Source organism: Oncorhynchus mykiss, chromosome 5, assembly GCF_013265735.2.
Source record: "Oncorhynchus mykiss isolate Arlee chromosome 5, USDA_OmykA_1.1, whole genome shotgun sequence".
Classification (NCBI taxonomy): Eukaryota; Metazoa; Chordata; class Actinopteri; order Salmoniformes; family Salmonidae; genus Oncorhynchus; species Oncorhynchus mykiss.
This window is the reverse complement of record NC_048569.1, coordinates 62,657,657-62,680,541: the sequence shown is the minus strand read 5'-3', so window position 1 is coordinate 62,680,541 and position 22,885 is coordinate 62,657,657. Positions and strand designations below refer to the sequence as shown.

Sequence of the window (22,885 nt, the reverse complement as noted above, 5' to 3'; positions counted from 1 at the left end):
AAGTCTATATACAGTGAGTGCAAATGAGGTAAGTTAAGGAAATAAATAGGCCATGGTGGCGAAGTAATTACAGCATGAAATTGATCAGATATTCCTGAATAATACAATAAAACTTCATTTTCAACAAACATAAAAGTGATTTTTCACTGAGACTAAAGGTAAAACAAAATCAACTTTGCGCATACATTTCACAAATTGCATATTTATGATTCCTTGTTTAATTGGAAATATTTTACACTCCATTGCAGAAAAAAACGTGTACCTCCTTTCAAAACAAACACTGCTCGATTTATCCGTGCTCTTCTATCCGTGCCTGTACTCAGATCCATTGTGTTCGATTAGCTGGTGTAATTCAAAATGGCAACCTAGTGTGGGGAAAAGTAATGCGGTTATTATGTCAACATGTCACTTTTGAGACTCTGTACCTTTCCAAAGTGTCTGAGTGGTCGCATACTGTTGGAAATAAGTGTTCGTCGCGTGCCATATGTTGACCATTGCCTTACAATCCGGAATAACATTGAAAGGCACATTTCAGGTATGTTTTGTCCCTTGCTATCTAGCTAACGTTACTTACTGTATGTCAAGCTAAGGGGACGGGTGCACGAGAGAGTTCCAGCACAGCACTGTCTAGTTATAATATATAACTGTCTAGTTATAATATATAATATATAACTAGTTATAATATCCTTGCAATATTTGGTATCCCTCGATAACTATCTATTAGTATTATAATATATAAATTGATTTACCAGCTGTAGTTGACCAGCTATTACATACCCATGCTCAATTCTCATCCTGTCGAGATTTTAAAACCACGTTTGTAAACGCAGAGATGAGCTAAATGACTGTATTTACAGCTTATGTAACTATATTAGGATCTCCATATTATAAACTTGCAGGTCGTTGCCTGTCAAAATCGTCAATGCAATATTTGCTCAATTTTATTTCTAAACCTCAACACGAATTGGCATCTGATCTGCGAATGTCCCAGGATTGTTTTTGAAAAACACAACTAAAGTCACAGTGCATTCAGTGTGTCAGTTTTTGTCAAAGAAAAGCTCACAACACCTACTACTTGCAGAGCCACCATGGACATCACAACGAAGACATTTCTCAGCTCTGATCCCAAAGAAAGAAGATGGGAAAAAACGAGTATGGGAACAATCTCAGCTGCTGGATGGTGCGTAGGCCTACTTGCTTTACTAGGTTTGGAAATGGTCAATTGTTTTACATTTTGCATGCTATTCTTAGCATGCATAAGATACCTCATTCTTATGTTGATTATTTCATTATTTTCTCTCTTCCCTTCCTCTTTGCAGTGCTCAAAGCCAGGATCCAGCAACTCCAATCTGACGTCATTGTAGATGTCCAACATGAAAAAGTACAATTTGTTAAAGCTTCCAAGTCAGGGATAGGGGCTTCTTCAGGGAACAGTCCCAAGAATGTGTTTGGGGAGAGGACTGAGGTGCCCAAGGCGGGACAGACTATTAGTAAGGGAGGGGGACAGACTGGTAAAGGAGAGGGCAAAGATGCATCAGCCTCCAAATCCCGCTGGATGGAGAAACTGAGCCAGGAGAAGAAGACTAAAACAAAGAAACTGAAGCAGAAGCTAGGCCTAGAGGATAAACCTGTGAAAAGCAGCAAAGGCAAACTGATGCTACCAGGTACCTCACATAAAACCATATCGACAAAAGCAGGAATAAAAACTGCATCAACTGTTAAAAAGAGTAAAACTCTGAAAAACCAAGAGCACACCATGGCAGCTTCAAAGCATGAGCACACTATGGCAGCTGCACCGGTTGCTGCTGCTAATGTGCCTATTAGAAAAGCCAAAGGGAAGGGTAAAGCCTCGAAGGAGCCGGCTCCTGAGTTGTCGGAGGCCAGGAACAGGGCCGAGGAGATGGAGAGGAAGGCTGAGGCCAAGGCCCAGGAGCTGGCAGAGGTGGAGGAGCTGGAGAGGAAGCTGAACCAGTGGGCTGTGTCGGCCAGACCTGAGCTTGTGCAGGATAACAGCGAGGCCAGGGTGTACGGCGACGTCCAGCGCAGTGTGCGCTGCTACCTGGAGGCCTGTGTGTTCTGTGGGGACATCGACAGAGCTCACCGCTTTCTGCTCGGCCACCACCGTATGGTCAGCCGACGCAACCTGCTCAACATAGGACTCTACAACATCATGATGAGGGTCTGGGCCAAGAAGGTAAGTGCAGCTCAGTATTTTATTTCTATGGCATGTAGAGCTGCAACTCTGTGGTATTTTACAGACTTGTGTAGAAATTATGCAGGGCCTCCCCATGTGGAATATAAGATTATCCTGAGTGTGTCTCTCCTTGTTGTATTCCAGGGCTCTTTAAACCAGATTGGCCGTATGTTCATTCTGATAGAAGAGGCTGGTCTGAAGCCTAACCTTGGCTCTTACTGTGCTGCTCTGGAGTGTATGGGTCGAAACCCTGACTGTTCCCCACATGTCATCAACAGGTAGGCTAACCCACAGACATTTACAGGCCTTAACTCATTAGTGTAACTCTGAGCCTCTTGATCTTAGATAAAGATACTAGTATTTGCTATACATTATATATATATATATATATATATATATATATATATATATATAAAATGCCTAGACCTTCAAGACTCTGTTGGAAAGTGGGATTATAATGTGTAAGATAATTATTTGTGGTCTTGTATGATTATTTCTAGGTGGCCAGTGCATGCGTTGCCTGAGTTTGCCACTAGATGATGTCAGACTCTCCTATTAGCTTTGCGGTTCATGTTTCTCTTTATTCTAGCCTCTTCTGTTATACAGTGTTAACAACAAAAATGTATGCATGCATTACTTTAATTCGCTTTGGTTAAAAACGTATGCCAAATGCATTTATTATTATTATTATTATTATTATTATTATTATTATTATTATTATTATGTCTAGACATACTGGGATTCACAAAAGCCTGATGAAATATTCTGAAAATTAGACATTGAGCAGCTAGTTAAATATGAGATCTGATATTTCTGCCCCTTTTGTTACCCCATGCCTTTACCATGGTCTTTTATTTTAAAGAAAGCTGCTATAATAGTTCCTGTAATATGTTGTTGAGTGGGGCATTGTGGCTCATTGTGGAGTGCTGAGCATGTGGACCAGCTGTGTGTGGAGAGGTGCCATCGAAGCGTCTCTCCTGGAACTGAGGTGGCAGGTCAAGGAGAAGTGTTGTAGTTCAGCCTCCGTGATCCATCATTTCCTGTTCTCCTCCATCACTATAGGGCCTATTGTGGTCTCCACATCAACGCATTAGAGGAAACTGTTTTCAAGTGGACTGGTTACTATGTGTAACATCCTGTGCTATGTTATTTTATCAATTATCAATTTATCCTTCTGACATACACTATATATACAAAACTATGTGGACACCCCTTCTTCTTAGTCAATTTGTCTATTTCAACAACACCCGTTGCTGACTGGTGTATAAAATTGAGCACACAACCATTCAATCTCCATAGACAAACATTGGCAATAGAATGGCGTTACTGAAGAGCTCAGTGACTTTCAACGTGGCACCATCATAGGATGCCACCTTTACAACAAGTCAGTTTGTAAAATTTCTGCCCTCCTAGAGCTGCCCCGGTCAATTGTAAGTGCTGTTATTGTGAAGTAGAAACGTCTAGGAGCAACAAATTCTCACCTGAAAAGTGGTAGGCCACACAAGTTCACAGAACGGGACCTACGAGTGCTGAAACACGTAGTGTGTAAAAATTGTCTGTCCTCGGTTGCAACACTCACTACCGAGTTCCAAACTGCCTCTGGAAGCAACGTCAGCACAAGACCTGTTTCGTCGGGAGCTTCATGAAATGGGTTTCCAAGGCATAGCAGCCGCACACAAGCCTAAGATCACCATGCGCAATGCCAAGCGTCGGCTGGAGTGGTGTAAAGCTCGCCGCCATTGGAAACACGTTCTAGAGAAGTGGAAACACGTTCTCTGGAGTGATGAGTCACGCTTCACCATCTGACAGTCTGACGGACAAATCTGGGTTTGGCGGATGCCAGGGGAGTGCTACCTGCCCGAATGCATAGTGCCAACTGTAAAGTTTGGTGGAGGAGGAATAATTGTCTGAGGCTGTTACATGTTTCCGGCTAGGCTCCTTAGTTCCAGTGAAGGGAAATCTTAATGCTACAGCATACAATAGCATTCTAGATGATTCTGTGCTTCCAACTTTGTGGCATCAGTTTGGGGACAGCCCTTTCCTATTTCAGCAGGACAGTGCCCCCGTGCACAAAGCAAGGTCCATACAGAAATAGCTTTGTCGAGATCGGTATAGAAGAACTTGCCTGGCCTGCACAGAGCCCTGACCTCAACCCCATCAAACACCTTTGGATGAATTGCAACGCCGACTGCGAGCCAGGCCTAATCCCCCAACATCAGTGCCCGACCTCACTAAAGCTCTTGTGGCTGAAAAGAAGCAAGTCTCCACAGCAATGTTCCAACATCTAGTTGTAAACCTTCCTAGAAAAGTGGAGGCTGTTATAGCACCGAAGGGGGACCAAATCCATTTTAATGCCCATGATTTTGGAATGAGATGTTCGATGAGCAGGTGTTCACATACTTTTGACCATATAGTGTATTTTAATATGCTTCTTCTATATTGTGTTTTCAATTGTTTCGACTCTTGGCCAACTGAACGGAAGCTTGGGAAGTTGTGAATACTGTAGCAGAGTACCTACAGAGAAAATAATTGATGCGTATCAGGTGTCAATAAGGGATACAGTATTTGTCTCGTCCAGATGTTTCACAACTATAGTGGCCAAATAACTTCTTAAAATTAAGCACATGAATCTGATTTACAAGGGGGGGTAGAGCCTAACTGGCATACAAAAGCAGGACGTGAGTTTCAAGTTTGGGGAAGATCATTTTCACCATAAAAATGCACCTTTTATAATAAAAGCATTACATGCATAATTGCATTTGCGGTCACTTTTGATAATGGTGTTTTTGCGCTAATGGAACATTCGCGCATCCCAGAACTGTCCCAGACTATGTTTGGAATATTTATTTCTTGCACAGAATAGAATAGGTCGACTTTTGTACTACGGGGATAGTAGATTTGCATAGACTAGTGCTGTTTGCTGTTCGTTCGGCTTACTCATCTTGTTGGCTGATCTTCCAATATCGTTAATATGCATCTCGGAATTGGATAAGGATGTGCGCAGTTGCGTCCCCCATGTGACTCTTCACTTGTAGCCTGTGAGAAAGACCCCATCACGTGATAAGTGACAGGTGAATCAGAGCGCTCAGCACTCGGAGAGAAAGTTCACTGGTCGCAAAAGGCATAGATTTTTTGGGGGGTTCATTGCGGCCACACAAAGGGGATACTGCCGTGAAATTCTAGCCATTATCAAGTGCTTGTCAAATTGTGAATGAGTGACTGATGTAGTGTGTACAGTCTGCACAAAAACAACGAAGCAGCTTATGCCTTTCAAGCAACTTTTTTTCAAATCCTTAGTCGCATCATGCAGCCTTACAATGTATTGAACATCAAAACATATAGCCCAACATATGTAGAATAAAGTTACATTAATAACTCTAAGTTAAGAATATAGGAATACCTATTTCTTTGTTAACCTCTCAACACAGATTAGCCGTGTGTGTACACTCCCTCAACTCGTTTGGAGAAAATGTCCTTTCTATTCTATTCAGCTTTGTTCAATTGTATTCTTCATACTATAAAATAATGCCACTGAATTCTAAGCAAATCTTGTCTGCTAAATGAACTAGTGTAGCCCACAGCCATTTGGCATAGCCTGATCAGTACCTAATACAAGGACAACTCAGAGTATTCTATTCTTCTGAAATAGACTACATTTTCTTCATACCATGCTTCGTTAGACCGGTCTAAAATAAATAATGGATTTATTGCGAAGGTGTAGGCTATATTACATGGATTTATTAGACTATTTAAAATGTAGATGTTCCAAAGGTCTGCATCAGTGACTTGTTGGCTGTGTGTGGAAGCCAAGAGTGGCTAAATGTGTTTATGTTAATTAACGGTCAATTACTGTGAGACCGACAGTTATTTGCTTGATAATCACCAGCTGATGAAGTTTCGTCACCACCGCAGCATTAGCCTGGGGGAGACATCACCAATGAGTGTTATTAATTGAGTTTAGGCCAGTGGTGGTGTCAGTGACTGTATTCTTCCTCCAGACATAGGCTGATGTAGGCTAGGCCAATCTGCTGGCTGACTATATAGAGACAGGAGCCGGATGGATTTCAGTCATGCCAAATGGATTGTGATTGATACTGTATGCTTTTGGTTTCTTAACAACTTGCTGTCAGTAATTTGATTTTGCTTATTGGACAAGGAACTTACACAGATTTTTCACCAAGCTTCCAAACAATTTCTCATTGTCAATTTGCTGACTATAACGTTTGGCTAATTGATTCAATGTTTTTATTTTTCTCTCTGCACAAACTGGCTGGTATGAAGGTGTTAATATTCATAATAACACAGGTTTTTCTATCAGATTTTCTTTCTAGTTGTGTTGGACTGCAGAACTTGTCTCCAGCTATCCCTCCCTACTACTGTTCCCCCTGAGGATGTCACCCTATGCAGGGTGGCCCAATGACAAAGCAGGTTGCAGTGCAGTAGGGGTGGAGAGGGGCAGCTGGTTGGTCCATCGATCGCTGTAAGGTGATACCAATGACATTGTTGTTCTGCGGTGGTGCTCTCTTGCTAACTCATATTTTTCGCACACTCTGTTCTTCTTCCCCTGTTCGTCTCCAGTTCCCCCTCTCTCTTCCTGTCTCTGGCCGTACTGTATCTCCTGTTCAGATATGGTTGCCATTGTCCGCAGTGGCGCTGTGCCTAGCGACTAGCATCCTTTTAAAGCACATGTCATTCCTACAGAACTAAATCTTCAGCTTGTTCAATTCAGCTTGCTTCCTCTGAATGGTGTTTTTTTTCACTGGTTGCCCTTTTCTTGTGGCAACGGGTCACAAATCTTGCTGATGTGATGGCACACTATGGTATTTCACCTAAAAGATAGGAAAGTTGATCAAAATTGCATTTATTTTTGAATTATTTGTGGGTCTGTATAATCTGAGGGAAATATGTCTCTAATATGGGCATACATTTGGCAGGAGGTGAGGAAGTGTATCTCAGTTTCCACCTAATTTTGTGGGCAGTGTGCACGTAACCTGTACGGCGGCCTCTCAATAGCAAGGCTATACTCACTCAGTGTACATAGTCACAGCTTTCCTTAATTTGGAGTCTGTCACAGTGGTCAGGTATTCTGCCATTGTATACTCTCTGTGTATGTCTTTTGGTTAATTCTTTCCATTGTGTCACATAATTATATTTGTATCTCTCTTTGTTGTCATGGGCCAGCTTGCTGAGGGGACTGTTCTTCAGGTTCATTGCTCTGTATCAGAGTTTCCTAAAACAATAATTGCCCACCTCACGGTTCAGCTGTCAGAGATTTGAGCACTAAATGCATCAGGGCATTGCATACATAGGCCAATAGGCTTAGTCGTCCACTGTGTGACATTTAATATACAAAAATATATACAGTACCAGTCAAAACTTTGGACACACCTACTCATTCCAGTTTTTCTTAATTTTACTAGTTTCTACATTGTAGAATAATAGTGAAGACATCAAAACTATGAAATAAACACATATAGAATCATGTTTTAACCTAAAAATTGTTAAACAAATCCGAATATATTTTCTATTTGAGATTCTTCAAAGTAGCCACCCTTTGCCTTGATGACAGCTTTGCACACTCTTGACATTCTCTCAACCAACTTCATGAGGTAGTCAACCTGGAATGTGTTTCAATGAACTTCTTATGGTATAGGGGACGCTTGCGTCCCACTTGGCCAAAAGCCCGGGAAAAAGCAGCGCGGCAAATTCAAATAAAATTATATAAAAATAACTTTCATTAAATCACACATGTAAGATACTAAATTAAAGGTACACTCGTTGTGAATCCAGCCAACATGTCGGATTTTAAAAAGGCTTTTCGGCGAAAGCATAAGAAGCTATTATCTGATGATAGCCCAACAGTAAACAAAGAGGGTAGCATACTTCATCTCTGCATGCGCTACACAAAACGCAGAAATAAAACATGCCTTAGCTTTGACGAGCTTCTTTTGTTGGCACTCCAATATGTCCCATAAACATCACAATTGGTCCTTTTTGTTCGATTAATTCCGTCCATATATATCCAAAATGTCAATTTTTATTTGGCGCGTTTCATCCAGAAAAAAACAGCTTCCAAATTGCGCAACGGCACTTGAAAATATTTCAAAAGTTGCCTGTAAACTTTGCCAAAACATTTCAAACTACTTTTGTAATACAACTTTAGGGATTTTTAAACGTTAATAATCAATCAAATTGAAGACTGGTCTATCTGTGTTCAATACAGGAAGACAACAAACCAAGCTACTTTTCAAGTCTTGCGCAACTCTCAACAGTGTTACGCAGTTCCTAGATGGCCATACTTCTTCATTGCACAATGGAATAACCTCAACCAAATTCCAAAGACTGGTGACATCCAGTGGAAGCGGTAGGAACTGAAAACAAGTTCCTAAGAAATATCGTTTCCCAATGAGAACCCAATGAACAGACAGAGACTTAATAATAAATAATAAAATAATAATATCTGAACGGTTAGTCTTCGGGGTTGTGCCTGTTACATAAGTTCTGTTATACTCACAGACATGATTCAAACAGTTTTAGAAACTTCATAGTGTTTTCTATCCAAGTCTTCTAATAATATTCATATCTTATATTCTTGGCATGAGTAGCAGGAAGTTGAAATTGGGCAAGCTATTTATCCAAAAGTGAAAATGCTGCCCCCTATACCTTTTAACAGGTGTGCCTTGTTAAAAGTTAATTTGTGGAATTTATTTTCTTAATACATTTGAGCCAATCAGCTGTGTTGTGACAAGTTAGGGCTATCTTCTGTATACCCTCCTATTTGGTAAAAGACCAAGTCTCATATTATGACAAGATCAGCTCAAATAAGCAAAGAGAAACCACAGCATCATTACTTTAAGAGATGAACATCAGTCAGTCTGGAAAATTTCACGTCTCAACATCAAGTGTTCAGAGGAGACTGAGTGAATCAGGCCTTTATGGTCGAATTTCTGCAAAGAAACCACCCCTAAAGGACACCAAAAATAAGAGAAACATGCGCAATTAGACTGGTGGATATCTGTCCTTTTGGTTTGATGAGTCCAAATTTGAGATTTTTGGTTCCAACCGCCGTGTCTTTGTGAGATCCAGAGTAGGGGAACAGATGATCTCTGTATATGTGGTTCCCACAGTGAAGCATGGAGGAGGATGTGTGATGATGTGCGGGTGCTTTGCTGGTGACACTATGATAGACAGCCTCTCCGTGACAATTTGGCCCGCTACAATTGTATTTATCGGGTTGTATTTATCGGCAATTACCGGCTAACGAAAACCCTGCTCTGTATGTGATTGCTTTGTTATGGAATGTTTGGGAATCACTTCCTTTTAGATAGTTGTAGAATTTAACGACTTTTCTCTGGATTTTTTACATTTGCGGGTATCGTCCTAATTCTGCTCTACATGCATTATCTGGTGTTTTACATTGCACATGGAGGATGGTTTTGCTGAATTCTGCATGCAGTCTCAATTTGCTGTTTGTTCCATTTTGTGAAATATTGGTTGTGAGTGGACCCCAGACATCACAACCACAAAAGGCATTGGATTCTATAACAGATTCAAGTACTTTTAGCCAGTTTCTAATTGGGATGTTGAATGCCTTGAATCTCAGATCATTTACAGCTTTGTGGAAGTTAACTGTGGGGCTGATGTTTAGGCCGAGATATGTATAGTGTTTTTTTGTCTGCGCTAGTGCAATGGTGTCTAGATGGAATTTGTATTTGTGGTCCTGGCAACTGGACCATCTTTGGACACCATTATTTTTGTCTTATTGAGATTCACTGTCACGGTCCGACAGATTCTGTGCAGAAGCACCAGAACATCAGCAAACGGTAGACTGCATCCCTGTCTCACATCCCGACCATGTGGAAAGAAATGTGTTTTTTTGCCAAATTTGTTGTTTGTGTACATGGATTTTATAATGTCGTATATTTTTCCCCCCAACACCACTTTCAATCAATTTGTATAGCAAACTCTCAAGCCAAATTCAGTCAAATGCTTTTTTAAAAAATCAATAAAGTATAAGAAGACTTTGCCTTTGTTGTGGTTTGTTTCGTGGGGGGGTGGGGGGGGGGGGGTTGTTCTGTGCTGTCTGGATTGTGTGTGTGTAGACTAGCTTGCTGAGCTCTACCATCTTTCTCCAGGGGGGGTTACTATTGTCTTGGGGCTGCTTGTGTGCAGGGCAGTTGGAGGAGTTGTGATCAGACTCAGGATAGGGGAGTCATCACCAAAAGAGAGCCCCTTGTTGTGCTCTGATCCCCTTAAAGTCTTGCTGAAACCGCACCACCACTGTTCCAGACTTGCACATGTTGACAGAGGTTGTTTCAGTTTCATGGTCCTCAATGTCTACTGTTCTGAGTTTCCACCCTGGGTCAATACCCTTTCTCATGACAGAGGGGTAGTGTGCTCTTATAGCACAGTGCCATGCAAGGAGATTAAGCCATGGTGCAGTGGGATGAAAAGGTCTCTGCATTTGGGTTGGGGAGGCTGTGATGCTCTGTTGCCATTGTTGGGTTCACATGATTTCACACCTCAGTGCTAATTGAAGTTTCAGCTGGGACATCTATCCTATCCTAGGAAGCACGGTAGCTTAGTAGCCTTATTAACTTAACATAAGCCTTTATATAACACAATTACCTTGAGATTATTATTTTACTTTTTGCCTTCAGAGGTAGCTTCAGTGTGAACATTACTCACTCAGTTTTGGGTTGGATGGTATTTCCAGATTTCTTCTGTGTTTCTTCTGCAGGTTTTGATTTGACAGAAGTTTTTTTCTGGATAGTCTTTGGTAGTAATAATCCTTCAAAGTAATTTTGTCCAAAATAATGTTTTTTAGATGTATCATTGTCATTGTCTGACCAGTTTACAGAGGAGTACAGAGTCCAGGGATGTGTCCTATAAGGAGCATTGGTGGCAATTCTGATGGCTGAATGGTAAAGAACATCTAGCCGCTCGAGAGCACCCTTGCCTGCCGATCTATAAATGATGTCTCCATAATCTAGCATTGGTAGGATGGTCATCTAAAATTAGGGTTAGTTTGGCAGCTGGGGTGAAAGAGGAGCGATTACGATAGAGGAAACCAAATCTAGATTTAACTTTAGCCTGCAGCTTTGATATGTGCTGAGAGAAGGGCTGTGCACCGTCTAGCCATACTCCCAAGTACTTGTATGAGATGACTACCTCAAACTCTAAACCCTCAGAAATAGTAATTACACCTGTGGGGAGAGGGGCATTCTTCTTACCAAACCATATAACTTTGTTCTGAACACCTCCAAAACAAAAGTTAAAGTGTAGAGAGAGCTTGTTGGACACTAAGAAAGCTTTGTTCTAGAGCATTTAACACAAAATCTGAGGGGCCAGCTGAGTATAAGACTGTATCATCTGCATATAAATTGATGAGAGAGCTTCCTATTGCCTGAGCTATGTTGTTGATGTAAATTGAGAATGTGTGGGGCCTAGGATTGAGCCTTGGGGTACTCCCTTGGTGACAGGCAGTGGCTGAGACAGCAGATTTTCTCACTTTATACACCGCATTCTTTGAGAGAGGTAGTTAGCAAACCAGCCCAAAGACCCCTCAGAGACACCTATATTCCTTAGCCGGCCCACAAGAATGGAATGTTCTTCCATATCCAAAGCTTTGGCCAAATCAATATAATAGCAGCACAATATTGCTTAGAATCAAGGTCAATGGTGACATCATTGAGGACCTTGTTGCAGTGACACATCCATAACCTGAGCGAAAACCAGATTGCATATCCGAGAGAATACTGTAGACCTCAAGAAAGCCAGTCAGTTGACTATTGACAAGTTTTTCCAACACTTGATAAACAGGGCAAAATAGAAATAGGCCTATAACAGTTAGGATCAGCTTGATCTCCCCCTTTAAATAAAGGATGAACTGTGGCTGCTTTCCAAGCAATAGGAACCTCCCCAGAAAGGAGAGACAGGCTTGGCGATGATGGGAGCAGCAACCTTAAAGAAGAAAGGGTCTAAACCATCTGACCCAGATGTTTTTTTGGGGTCAAGTTTAAGGAGTTCCTTTAGTACCTCGGACTCCGGGAGAAACTTTGTAGCGGTGCAGGGAAAAGCATCAGGGAAATTAGAATTAGAAGGGGTGGGAGATAAGGAAATGTTGGATGGGCAAGGAGGCATGGCTGAGTCAAATAGGAATCCTGACTTAATGAAGTGGTGATTAAAGAGCTCAGCCATGTGCTTCTTGTCAGTAACAACCACATCATCAACATTAAGGGACATGGGCAGCTGTAAGGAGGAGGGTTTATTCTCTATGTCTTTAACCGTTTTTCCAGAACTTCTTGGAGTTAGATCCAGAGAGAGAGAACTGCTCCTTAAAGTAACTAACTTTGGCCTTCCGAATAGCCTGAGTGCACTTTTTTCTCATTTGCCTGAACGATAGCCAGTCAACCTGAGTATGCGTGTGCCGAGCCTTTCACCAAATGCAATTCTTGAGGTGGAGTAACTCTGCAAGATCAGGGTCGAACCAGGGGCTGAACCTGTTTTTTAATTCTAACTTTCTTTAAGGTGTTTTTTTAACAATACCACTTACAATATCAACAAAGAAGGTCCAAGCGTCTTTGACAGAGGGGCTCAAACTGATTCTATACCATTTTACAGAGGCCAGTTCATGAAGGAAGGCTTGCTCATTCAAGTTTTTTACCAAGCGTCTATGACAAATCAGGACAGGTTGTTTCACTGAGCAGCCATTACGAACACAGGCTCTAAAACGGTGATCACTAAGGTCATTACAGAAAACACCAGACTGATACCTATCAGGATTATTTGTGAGGATAACATCAAGGAGAGTAGCCTTTTCTGGGTGTTTGGAGTCAAACCTTGTGGGATTGGTAATAATCTGAGAAAGATTTAGGGAGTCCCATTGCTTTAGGACTTGGTCAGGTGGTTTAAGCATGTCCCAGTTTAGGTCACCAAGCAGGACAAATTCAGACTTAGTGTAAGGGGCCAGGAGAGAGTTTAGGGCAGGTAGGGTACAGGCCGGTGATGATGGAGGACGATAGCACCCAGCAACAGTAAACAAAGAGGTATTTGAAAGTTTAATGCTTAAAACCAGAAAATCAAATTGTTTGGGGACAGACTTGGTGGAGACAACCGAGCACTGAAGGTGATCCATGGTAAAGATTGCCACTCCCCCACCTTTGGAAGATCTGTCTTGCCGAAAAAGATTATAACCAGAAAGGTTAACAGTATTAAACAGTACAGGGAATTTAAAAGCCAATCCAATGTGTCATTCCCATCCAAGTATTTTAAACGATACCCAACACATGCAAAGAAGTCGGGGTGACATAGAGGCAGGTATCCTAGCGTTAAGCGTGTTAACTGAAAGGTCGCTGGTTCGAATCCCTGAGCCGACTAGGTGAAAAATAGTCTGTACCCTTGAGTCAGGCACTTACCCCTAATTGCTCCTGAAAGTCACTCTGGATAAGAACATTTGCTAAGTGACTAAAATGTAATAAAGAGGGAGGATTACATTTGATTCTGTGAATGCCTAGAGAATTGAACTGGAGTGGGAGCAGTGTGGCAGCTGCTAATTGTGTTAGCCTGACGAGGGGCTGCTGGGTGTTTAAGCAGGATTTCCTGTAGAAGGTAATTAAGGTCATGTTATTTAATCACTGTCTTGCAGAAAGGTGTAGAGGGCAAAGGAAGGCTGTCATTATCAGAGGCTGATGACAAATCTTACACCCTTCCATCCCTTTGTCACAGTGTTCTGTCTTACTCCACTAGAGGGCAGTGGTAACACGTAAGCCCAGCAGGGCCCTCTGTCTCTGGGTTACATCAAGGTGTTACACATCAAATGCCACAACCTAGGCGGACTCTTCCTCTTCCTACAGTGCTCTGAAGTAGTCACATATAGCAACAGTTTAAATCAGAAATGTAGTTTGACTTAGCCAAATAATACACTTCAGTTTTGTCTCTTGTTTTGTTCACAAAATCGGTTATCCAAGGGTCTGCTTTAAATTAATCAGGCTTTAGTTTCCTTCCTCCCTTTTAAGCTTCAGTTGTTGCTCCATACACTACCATCTGTTTCCCACTGGCTGTTTGCACATTGCTGTCTCCTGAATTGAGCAGTTCATTTATGGCAGGTGTGGAGTCTCTGGATGATATTATTTGAATAAACATGACACTGACTTTCTCTGTGACCATCTGTCTGTGGACTGCCTGATATTTCCAATGCGTCTGAAAGAACCAAGTGTCAATGCAAATATTCTGTTTGTTAAGCTGCCATTGTCAATCAGCTTTAATAAAGCCATGCATAATGATATCAGAGGTGCTTTCAATTTGATTAAGTCACCATGGGGCCACTGTGAACTACACTGAGTGTACAAAACATTAAGAACACCTGACCAGGTGAACGCTATGGCCCCTTATTGATGTTACTTTTTAAATCCACTTAAATCAGTGTAGATGAAAGGGAGGAGACAGGTCAAATAAGGATTTTTAAGCCTTGAGACAATTGAGACATGGATTGTGTATGTGTGCCATTCAGAGGGTGAATGGGCAAGACAAAATATTTACGTGCCTTTGAACAGGGTATGTTAGTAGGTGCCAGGCTTTGGAAATCCGATTTGTGTCAATAACTGCAAACTACTGTGTTTTTCACGCTCAACGTGCGTGTGTGTGTGAATCAATCACATTTATTTATAAAGCCCTTTTTACATCAGCCGATGTCAAGTGCTATACAAAAACCCGGCCTAAAACCCCAAACATCAAGAAATGCAGATGTAGAAGCACGGTGGCTGGGAAAAACTCCCTAGAAAGGTAGGAACTTAGGAAGAAACCTAGAGAGGAACCAGGCTCTGAGGGGTGGCCAGTCTTCTTCTGGCTGTGCCTGGTGGAGATTTCTAACAGTACATGGCCAAGATGTTCAAACGTTCATAGATGACCAGCAGGGTCAAATAATAATAATCACAGTGGTTGTGGAGGGTGCAACAGGTCAGCACCTCAGGAGTAAATGTCAGTTGGCTTTTCATAGCTGGTAATTCAGAGTTGGAGACAGCAGCTGCGGTAGACAGAGAGAGAGTTGAAAACAGCAGGTCCAGGACAAGGTAGCCCGTCCGGTGAACAGATCAGGGTTCCATAGCCGCAGGCAGAACAGTTGAAACTAGATCAGCAGCACTACCAGGTTGACTGGGGACAGGCAGGAGTCATCAGGCCACGTAGCCCTGAGGCATGGTCCTAGGGATCAGGTCCGGGGAGAGCGGGAGAGAATACTTAAATTCACACAGTACACCGGATAAGACAGGAGAAAACCCCACCCAATTTGCCAAAGAACAGCCCCCTCACCACTAGAGGGATATCTTCAAACGACCAACTTACTACCCTGAGACAAGGCTGAGTATAGCCCACGAAGATCTCCCCCATGGCACGAACACGAGGGGGGCGCCAACCCGGACAGAAAGATCACGTCAGTGACTCAACCCACTCAAGTGATGCACCCCTTGTAGGGACGGCATGGAAGAGCACCAGTAAGCCAGTGACTCAGCCCTGTAATAGGGTTAGAGGCAGAGAATCCCAGTGGCGAGAGGGAAACCGGCCAGGCAGACACAGCAATGGTGGTTCGTCGCTCCAGTGCCTTTCCTTTCACCTTGACACCCCTGGGACAGACTACACTCAATCAGAGGACCTACTGAAGAGATGAGTCTTCAATAAAGACTTAACTTCTTGACGCACCCATCCCGTTAGCGGGATCATTTTCGTCAACATTCGCTGAATTGCAGAGCGCCAAATTCAAATTAAATTACTAAAAATATTTAATTTTCATGAAATCACAAGTGCAATATAGCAAAACACAGTTTAGCTTGTTGTTAATCCACCTGGCGTGTCAGATTTCAAAAAAGCTTTTCGGCGAAAGCATACCAAGCGTTTATGTAAGGACATCTCTCTCAGCAGACAAAACATTACAAACAGCTAGCAGCAAAGTAGATTGGTCACGAAAGTCAGAAAAGCAATAAAATGAATCGCTTACCTTTGATGATCTTTGGATGTTTGCACTCACGAGACTCCCAGTTGCACAATAAATGTTCCTTTTGTTCCATAAAGATGATTTTTGATTTTTATATCCAAAATACCTCCATTTGGTTGGTGCGTTATGTTCAGAAATCCACAGGCTCGAGCGGTCACGACGGGGCAGACGAAAATTCCAAATAGTATCCGTAAAGTTAGTAGAAACATGTCAAACACTTTTTATAATCAATCCTCAGGTTGTTTTTACAATATATAATCGATAATATTTCAACCGGACCGTAGCTTCTTCAGAGAGAGAGAGAGAAAATGTCTGCTCCACTCTGTTGGCGCATGCTAAACGCTGCTGGCAGCCATCCACTGACGTGATGTGATCTTTCTCGCTAATTTTTCAAAATAAAAGCCTGAAACTATGTCTAAAGACTGTTCACACCATGTAGAAGCCATAGGAAAAGGAATCTGGTTGATATCCCTTTAAATGGAGGGAAGGCATGCAATGGAACAGAGAGCTTTCAGGAAAAACAGCACTTCCTGGTTGGATTTTCCTCAGGTTTTCGCTTGCAATATCAGTTCTGTTATACTCACAGATAATATTGACAGTTTTGGAAACTTTAGAGTGTTTTCTATCCTAATCTGACAATTATATGCATATTCTAGATTCTGGGCCTGAGAAATAGGCAGTTTCATTTGGGTACGTTTTTCATCCAAACATGAAAATACTGCCCCCTACACTCAAGTTAAAGGTCGAGACCAAGTCTGCGTCTCTGACATGGATTGGCAGACCATTCCATAAAAATGTAGCTTTATAGGAGAAAGCCCTGCTTCCAGCTGTTTGCTTAGAACTTCTATGGACAATAAGGAGGCCTGCGTCTTGTGACCGTAGCGTCCGTGTAGGTATGTACGGCAGGAATAAATCGGAAAGATGGGTAAGAGCAAGCCCATGTAATGCTTTGTTGGTTAGCAGTAAAACCTTGAAATCAGCCCTAGCCTTAAAAGGAAGCTAGTGTAAAGAGGCTAGCACTGGAGGAATATCATCACATTTTTTGGTTCTAGTCAAGATTCTAGCAGCCGTGTTTCGCACGAACTGAAGTTTATTTTATGCTTTATCCGGGTAGCCAGAAAGTAGAGCATTGCAGTTTTCTAATCTAGAAGTGACAAAAGCATGGATTCATTTTTCTGCATCCATTTTTGGAAAGTTTCAGATTTTTGCAATGTTACGTAGCTGTCCTTGAAACAGTCTTGATATATTCGTCAAAAGAGAGATCCGGGTCCAGAGTAACACTGAGGTCCTTCAGTTTTATTTGATACGACTGTACAACCATCAAGATGAATTGTCCGATCCAACAGAAGATCCCTTTGTTTCTTGTGACCTAGAACTAGCATTTCTGTTTTGTCCAAGTTTAAAAGTAAAACATTTTCCGCCATCCACTTCCTTATGTCTGAAACACAGGCTTCCAGGGAGGGCAAATTTGGGGCTTCGCCATGTTTCATTGAAATGTACAGCTGTGTATCTTCCGCATAGCAGTGAAAGTTAACATTATGTTTCCGAATGACATCACCAAGAGGTAAAATATATAGTGAAAACAATAGTGGTCCTAAAACGGAACCTTGAGGAACACCGGACAAACCATCCACAGAGAGGAACTGATATCTTTCCGACAGATAAGATCTAAACCAGGCCAGAACTTGTCCGTGTAGACCAATTTGGGTTTCCAATCTCTCCAAAAGAATGTGGTGATTGATTGTGTCAAAAGCATCACCAAGGTCTAGGAGCACGAGGACAGATGCAGAGCCTTGGTCTGACACCATTAAAAGGTAATTTACCACCTTCACGAGTGCAGCCTCAGTGCTATCATGGGGTCTAAAACCAGACTGAAGCGTTTCGTATACATTGTTTGTCTTCAGGAAGGCAGTGAGTTGCTGCGCAACAGCTTTTTCTAATTATTTTTAGAGGAAGATTCGATATAGGCTGATTTAGTTTTTTATATTTTTTGGGTCAAGGTTTTGTTTTTTCAAGAGGCTTTATTACTGCCGCTTTTAGTGAGTTTGGTACATATCCGGTGGATAGGGAGGCGTTTATTATGTTCAACACAGGAGGGCCATGCACAGGAAGCAGCTCTTTCAGTACTTTAGTTGGAATAGGGTCCAGTATGCAGCTTGAGGATTTAGCGGCCATGACTATTTTCATCAATGTTTCAAGAGATCTACTATTAAAAAACCTGTGTTTCCCTTGGTCCTGGCAGTGTTTTGCAGACAACTGAGCTTTGGAGAAATATGCACATTTAAAAAGGAGTCCTCTCTTGGGGAATGCTGCTTTTTAGTTAGCTTTGCGACAGTATAAACATTTTTTTTTGTTCTTATTCGTCTCAATTAAATTGGAAAAATAGGACGATCAAGCAGCAGTGGGGGCTCTTCGATACTGCACGGTACTGTCTTTCCAACGTTACTGACTTTCAGTTTGGTGTAGCGCCATTTCCGGTCCAACTTTTTGGAAGCTTGTTTCAGGGCTCGGATATTCTCTGTTTACCAGGGAGCTAGTTTACCAGGGAGCACATCTGGACAAGAGGATACCTATGTAAGAATGCTGTTCATCGATTAAGCTCAGCATTTAACACCATGGTACCCTCCAAACTCATCATTAAGCTTGAGACCCTGGGTCTCGACCCCGCCCTGTGCAACTGGGTCCTGGATTTTCTGACAGGCCGCCCTTAGGTGGTGAGGGTAGGAAATATCTCCACCCTGCTGATCTTCAACACTGGGGCCCCACAAGGGTGAGTTCTCAGCCCTCTCCTGTACTTCCTGTTCACCCATGACTGCGTGGCCATGCACGCCTCCAACTCAATCATCAAGTTTGCAAACGACACTATAGTGGTAGGCTTGATTACCAACAACAACGAGACAGCCTACAGGGAGGAGGTGAGGGCCCTCGGAGTGTGGTGTCAGGAAAATCTCACACTCAACGTCATCAAAACAAAGGAGATTATCGTGGACTTCAGGAAACAGCAGTGGGAGCACCCCCCTATCCACATCGACGGGACAGTAGTGGAGAAGGTGGAAAGTTTTAAGTTCCTCGGCGTACTCATCATGTACAAACTGAAATGGTCCACTCACACAGACAGTGTGGTGAAGAAGGTGCAACAGCGCTTCTTCATCCTCAGGAGGATGAAGAAATATTTCTGGTCACCGAAAACACTCACAAACTTTTACAGATGCACAATCGAGAGTATCCTGTCAGGCTGTATCCCCGCCTGGTACGGCAACTGTTCCGCCCACAACCGTAAGCCTCTCCAGAGGGTAGTGAGGTCTGCACGCATCATCACTAGGGGCAAACTACCTGCCCTCCAGCACACCTACAGCACCCGATGTCACAGAAAGGCCAAAAAGATAATCAAGGACAACAACCTCCCGAGCCACTGCCTGTTCACCCCGCTATCATCCAGAAGGTGAGGTCAGTACAGGTGCATCAAAGTTGGGACAGAAGCTGTTTTTCAGTCTCGATCTCAAGGCCATCAAACTGTTAAACAGCCATCACTAACATTGAGTGGCTGCTGCCAACATACTGACTAAAATCTCTAGCCACTTTAATAATAAATAATTGGAGGTAATAAATGTATCACTATTCACTTTAAACAATGACACTTTACACAATGTTTACGTACCCTACATTTCTCATATGTATGTACTGTACTCTATACCATCTACTGCTTCTAGCCTATGTCACACAGCCATCGCTCATCCATATATTTATATGTACATATTCTTATTCATTCCTTACACTTGTGTGTATAAGGTAGTTGTTGTGAAATTGTTCGATTACTTGTTAGATATTACTGCATGGTCGGAACTAGAAGCACAAGCAATTTCACTGCACTCGCATTGACATCTGTTAACCATGTGTATGTGACCAATGAAATTTGATTTGATTGAGTTGTGAGACTCTGCTGTACAGCTCATCACTCCCCCTAACTGGGAGGGGGCCAGAGACAATTACTCGATGCCGACACATCTTTCTAGCTGCTTTTCTAGCTGCTTTGCACTTGGTGACCTCTGACTGTTTCATCCTAACATCTTTGGTGCCAACATGGATAACAATATCCCAATACTATCTACACTCGTCAGTTTTAACCTTAGCCAGCACCATCTTCAGATTAGCCTTAACGTCGGTAGCCCTGCCCCCTGGCAAACAGTGTTTGATCGCTGGATTGTTCTTTTTAAGTCTAATATTGTGGGTAATGGAGTCACCAATGACTTGGGTTTTCAATTTGTCAGAGCTAATGGTGGGAGGCTTCGGCATCTCAGACTCTGTAATGGGTGGAGGATAGACCATGGAAGGCTCGACCTCTGAATCCGACTCGGGGAAAAACCGGTAAAATGTTTCTGTCGTCTGAATGAGTGACACCAGTTGAACATTCCTACAGCATTTCCTTCCAGAAGCCATGAGAAAATTGTCCGGCTGCGGGGACTGTCTGAGGGGATTTATACTACTATCTATATTTATTGGTGGCACAGACACTGTTTCATACTTTCCTACACTTTATTTACCCTTGACTAACGATTGCGTCTGAAGCTGGGCTTGCAGCATAGCTATCCTCATCATAAGGCGATCGTTCTCCTGTATATTATGAGTACAGCGACTGCAATTAGAAGGCATTGGAGGTCGTGTAGTACCATGTCCAGATAAAGCGTCCGGGGTGAAAAAGTTGAATGAAAATAGTAGAGCGTTTTAAATATAAAACAGTAATTAAAAAGTAAAAACCGTAAACTTGGCAGGTAGCAAAGTAACGTTATCAACAAACCGCACAGCAGTACGTAAACAAGTCTACAAGTTGTGACCGGAAATTACATCGAAACTCCTAGCTGAACCAATCTTAGTCCTGTCACCCCTTTCCCTTTATCAAGAATGGTCCACTACCCAAAGGACATTCAGCTAACTTGACACAACTGTTAGAAGCATTGGAGTCAACATGTGTCAGCATTCCTGTGGAAAGCTTTCGACACTTTGTAGAGTCCTTGCCCCAACAAATTGAGGCTGTTCTGAGGGAAAAAGAGGGTGCAACTCAATATTAGGAACGTCTTCTTAATGTTTTGTACACTGTGTATGAGACACTTGGCCCAACCTTATGAAGACTAAGGTCAAAATATTGACTTCTATGTTTTTATACTGATACATGTGCATTCCTAACTTTGAACTTCAAGCAAATAACATATTACCTAAAGATGGTGTTCAACACTTGTAATCGATCCGTTGCCTTTACCCCCAAGGCACTTGTCATCTGGACGTAGGCCTGGATATTTATGGCAAAATTCTGCTTTTTAGGGAATAATGTGTATTTTCTAACTCAACCCATTTTGTTTCCTGGTCTGTCCTCAGGGTCTTGCGTCAGATGGAGGAGGATGGCCTGCCTGTGGACGAGCTGTTCAGTCACTGTGTGTTCAGGCAGGATGAGAGGGACATGGTGCTCAGAGCCATCCACACCGTGCAACCAGACTTCCAGTCCAGCATCAACACTATCCTGCAAACCTGCTCCTCACCACTAGTCAAAGACTTCTATACAGAGGTAGGACACAAGTTGAACCATGAGTAAAGTAGAGTAGACACCTCAAGCCAAGAGTAGAGTAGACACCTCAAGCCACGAGTAGACTAGACGCCTCAAGCCACGAGTAGACTAGACGCCTCAAGCCACGAGGAGAGTAGATGGCTCAAGCCACGAGGAGAGTAGATGGCTCAAGCCACGAGGAGAGTAGATGGCTCAAGCCACGAGGAGAGTAGACGCCTCAAGCTACGAGGAGAGTAGACGCCTCAAGCCACGAGTAGACTAGACGCCTCAAGCCACGAGTAGACTAGACGCCTCAAGCCACGAGGAGAGTAGACGCCTCAAGCCACGAGGAGAGTAGACGCCTCAAGCCACGAGTAGACTAGACGCCTCAAGCCACGAGGAGAGTAGACGCCTCAAGCCACGAGGAGAGTAGACGCCTCAAGCCACGAGGAGAGTAGACTGCTCAAGCCACAAGGAGAGTAGAAGAGAGTCAAATAGAATAATTATCACATCTAGAGTAAGTAGACTGGACTAGAATGACAGAATAGAACACTACTTCCATTGTTGGAGACAGAAATGTCTCTTTGGCCAACTGCCTTGCTGTCTGACACATAACATGCTTCTTCTCAGTCCATGCCTGGAGCCCTCTCTGAAAGCAGTGTTTGGACTAGGTCGTGTTTTTATGTCCTATAACAAGCTCTATGAAATCATGGTACATTAGCTACATGTATTTTTGAACATAGTGTACACTTCTTTTTAGACCTCATGTTGTTGTCCTACATACAGTCTGTTGGTAGAGCAAAGGAAAACAATATTCGGGAACAGAGAAAGCTTGATGAATTTATTGGTGATGACATCATCATAGAAAAACAACAACTGACAAAGTAGGGTTCTAGGAGTAGTGATGAAGTGGGTGTTAAATAGGTGTTTAGTTGGGCTGACTGTAGAGTTGGAGCAGCAGTGTGAATGAGGAATATGCCAGCCAGGAGACCCTAGCACTAGCAGCAGAATGATATGATTGTCACTCCTCCTTTCAGACATGTATCATGATATCCATTTTTAGACATTGTGGCAAAACGTGCTCTCTATCTGGGGGTGCTGCTGTGCTGTGCTTCCTCACACGATTCATTTCCAGCCAGTACAGTACACAGTTGTGTTTTTAGCAGTG

General features: G+C 42.6%; 1 protein-coding gene across 3 annotated transcripts in view; it reads left to right on the top strand.

Annotated features, from left to right (window-relative positions):
* The first annotated feature begins 326 nt into the window (after positions 1 to 326).
* LOC110524270 (DNA-directed RNA polymerase, mitochondrial) overlaps positions 327 to 22,885 on the top strand; it is a 93,978-nt gene continuing 71,419 nt past the window's right edge. For 2 of the 3 annotated variants that reach the window (XR_005051828.1, XM_036978024.1), the window contains exons 1-5: positions 327 to 535; positions 1,082 to 1,180; positions 1,320 to 2,194; positions 2,339 to 2,472; positions 21,552 to 21,738. Coding sequence is in view for 2 of the 3 variants with exons in the window: in XM_036978024.1 (XP_036833919.1) it covers positions 403 to 535; positions 1,082 to 1,180; positions 1,320 to 2,194; positions 2,339 to 2,472; positions 21,552 to 21,738 (1,428 nt within the window). In the remaining variant the exon portion in view is untranslated. The remainder of the gene's footprint in view (positions 536 to 1,081; positions 1,181 to 1,319; positions 2,195 to 2,338; positions 2,473 to 21,551; positions 21,739 to 22,885) is intronic. The other variant, XM_036978023.1, reaches the window with a different exon arrangement.